Consider the following 3319-nt stretch of genomic DNA (forward strand, 5'->3'; position numbering starts at 1 on the left):
TCTCTCTCAGTCTCTCTCTCTCTCTCTCTCTCTGTCTCTCTCTCTCTCTCTCTCTTTCTTGCTCAACATGTTGCAAGATGAAGTGGGAATATTCCAGAATAACAAACAGCAACAATAACAAAAATAATAATAATAATAGTAGTGCTAATAATAGTAAACAACAACAACAATAGGAAGAGGAACAACAACAACAACAACAGCAGCAACAACAACAACATCATTAATATCAACATCAAAAAGCAAATAAAAATCCACCCCTCTGGATCACAGAGAACCAAACCATTATTAGACCGTCTGTGTGTTGGGTTAGGCTTGTTGCCTTGCCGCTGTGGCTGATGCGTGATTGTAAAGTGCAGAGTGCAGGGTGGGAGGGGCATGTGTACTTGAGGTTTAGATTGGAGTAAGGTCCACATTTAAGCGTTTTTCTGTCCTAATTTTCTAGCAGGGATAATATTCGCCTTTTCTTCTTTTTCTTAGTAAGGGTTTTACAGCACTTGCAACACTAGTTAGTTACACGGAGTGCCCATTGAGGGATCAGTTCTCTCATACAAACCCATTTCCAGCACATCGTCCGACTCGTCGCCTGAAAACAAACACATTTGTTTTTGAGGTGATGAGTTGGGTAATCAGTTTGTGCCACGATAGCCACTTTGCTCACTCAATCTGGCTAACAAACCGAACAGAAATGAACTGATTGTGCCAAAGGGCACTGGATATTAGAAAGCTAGAACACTGGGAACAGAGTACAATTAATGTGTCTTGGGATGGGGGGTGGGGGTGGGAGGGGTGTTTCTCATGCGTTGTTATATAGGTGTTTGTAAGTGGTGTCTGTTGGCATGGATGGAGAGAGGAGGGGGGCATGGAAACAGACAGACTCATGGACTCATGTGGTGTATTTTGTCAATAGGAGATTTTGGAAAGGTTATGCTTAGAGCCTTAGGTCAGGAATGAAGTTTAAAATTAAGTTTTTGTACCCCTTTTTCAATGTTTCTCACTCTTCCTATTTCCTTATCTGTTGCCCAATTCAATATATCATTTGGTGTGAGTAAAACAGTGATACTTCTTACAAGTTTCTTAATGTGTTTGTGAAACAATATTTTCTTGTCTTGTTCTTGTCCAGGTCATTGAACAGAAAAACCAGGCTTTAGAACAGAACCGTCAGGTGATAGAACAGAAGGATCAGGCTCTAGATCAGAAAGACCAGGTAATAGAACTAAAGAACAAAGAAGTGGAGGACTTACATCGTCACATCAGATCTCTCATGGCAGCTCTACAGCACAAGGAACCTCTCTCTGCCAGCAGTGGTGAGTGCACAAACAACCGTCACCTTTTTTTCTTCCTCTATTCTGTGCTTGTAGAAAGGTCAGACAAGTTAATAAGATTTTTCTTTGTTTTTGTTTTTAATAAGTGAAATACAGTCAAACCTGCTCTAATGGCCGTCTGTCCAACACAAGTTATCAGTGCAAATGACCACGTCCCACTCCCTTTCTTTTTTCGTGTTTTTTATTTCCTCTTGATGGGTGACAGTTGTAGGTAATTTTGACTACAAATGGAAAAGTAGTTCTTCTTGATAATGTGTCAGAGAATGGTGAACTAATATTTAGCCAAACAATTTAAGACCAGTCTGATTTTTTATATTTTTTAAATAGTATTTCATTGGTTTTAAAGAGTAATTTTGGTCAAAGTTTGTAAACATGATTTGTCATGAAATGACATTCTGGAGTCATTGTTTTGTTATTTGATTGCCTCTCATTCTGTTTCTCCTGCTCTCACTATTAAGAGGACAAAGACTAGTGTTTGATGTGCATGCTGGGATACTGTATCCCACTCAGCCCAGGTTGACCCTGACAGGCATGTTCAGAGGAACTTGTGTCTGAAGTTATCAAACTGATTTTCCTGTTTTCTTCTGACACACAGATGGCAAGGCATTCTCATCAGACAGTGAACACAGCATCTTTAGTTATTTAAATTATGCTATGGGAGGTGTAAAATGTTTACAGTAAATTTTTCATCAGTCTCCATTTATCTCTGACACACAGATGATGAAACATTCTCAGGAAACGGTGGACCCAGCACTTTTATTCATTTAAATTCTGTCTTTGGGGGTGTGAACGTTCATAGTATTAAATAATGATCAATCTCCATTTTTCTTTTTGACACAAATGATAATTACTTATTTCTTATTTTAAATGTGTTCCTAGGGATGTAAAATGTTTAGAATAATTTATTGTCAAATTTCCTTTTTCTTCCGAAGTACAGATGTTGAGACATCCCCATATGACGATGAACCTAGCGCCCTTAGTCATCTAGATTATGTCGCTGAGAGCATACACGTTTATAGTCCTAAATTACAAGCATTCTCCATTATTTTTCTCCAACACAGATGACGAGACATCCTCGTCTGACGGAGAACACAGCACCCTCAGCTCGGACAGCGCGGACAGCGGCAGCAGCTCTGACGTGGTCACAGAAGAGTTCCCCGTGGCCAGCTGCAAGGTGTGCCTGGTGCGGTCCTCCCAGTACGTCTTCCTGCCCTGCAAGCACATGTGCTGCTGCGAGGTGTGCGCCCAGCGTCTGCGCGGGAAGAACTGCCCGATCTGCCGCGGTACCACCGTCGACGTGGAGCGGATCTACATCGTGTGAGCGGCGGCTGACGTTACGTTTAGTCCCGAAGGAGTCTACATGGTGTTAAGAAATTACATTGTTGTTGATTTAGAGAGAGTCTACATAATGTTATGAAATTGATTTTGTATTGTTTGTGGAAAGTGTCTACATCATTTAGAAAACTTTTGTGGTTTCAGCATGTTGTTATCGATCCAGGTCGTTTCAACGTAAGTAAATGCAGTTTGGCACATTTTTAAAAATAACAAACATCTAATATTTGGGAACCCTGTGTAAGTTTTTTGTTTTGTTTTTCAAGAAAACAGGGTTTTTATTTGGTAAAAATCACATGCTTGCGAAAAGCACCCCCATTACTACACAACTATAGGGGTCTCTGATCTTGAATAAGTCATTGTTTCAAATCATGAAGAGTTGAGTCCAGTAGAAAAGACGTCGTATTATTGCTTCAAACATCCATGATGGTGTTGTTGAAGGAGATATCAGAACGTTGCCGATTTGGACATTGTTGATATGTGAAAAGAAGAAAAGTAGGGAGAAATAATTACTACTGTACACTTGTAGATAGTTGGCGAGACTGACAAAGATCTGTTGAGAATGCTTTGTTTACCTGCTAGCAGTCCGAGACAGATTCTTTATGAGGGCAGCAAGTATTCTCAGGAATATTGCTGCGTGTTAAGATTGAAAACACAATGTGTGA

At 40.1% G+C, this 3319-nt stretch overlaps 1 protein-coding gene across 1 annotated transcript in view; it reads left to right on the plus strand.

The window, feature by feature from the left end:
• The window catches only part of LOC101853076 (baculoviral IAP repeat-containing protein 3-like), a 21048-nt gene extending 18405 nt beyond the window's left edge, over positions 1-2643 (plus strand). The window contains exons 4-5 of the mRNA XM_005095343.1: positions 1121-1304; positions 2384-2643. Of these exons, the coding sequence (XP_005095400.1) occupies positions 1121-1304; positions 2384-2643 (444 nt within the window). The remainder of the gene's footprint in view (positions 1-1120; positions 1305-2383) is intronic.
• Positions 2644-3319: the final 676 nt, after the last annotated feature.

Source organism: Aplysia californica, unplaced genomic scaffold (assembly GCF_000002075.1).
Source record: "Aplysia californica isolate F4 #8 unplaced genomic scaffold, AplCal3.0 scaffold00101, whole genome shotgun sequence".
In the NCBI taxonomy this organism is placed as follows: Eukaryota; Metazoa; Mollusca; class Gastropoda; order Aplysiida; family Aplysiidae; genus Aplysia; species Aplysia californica.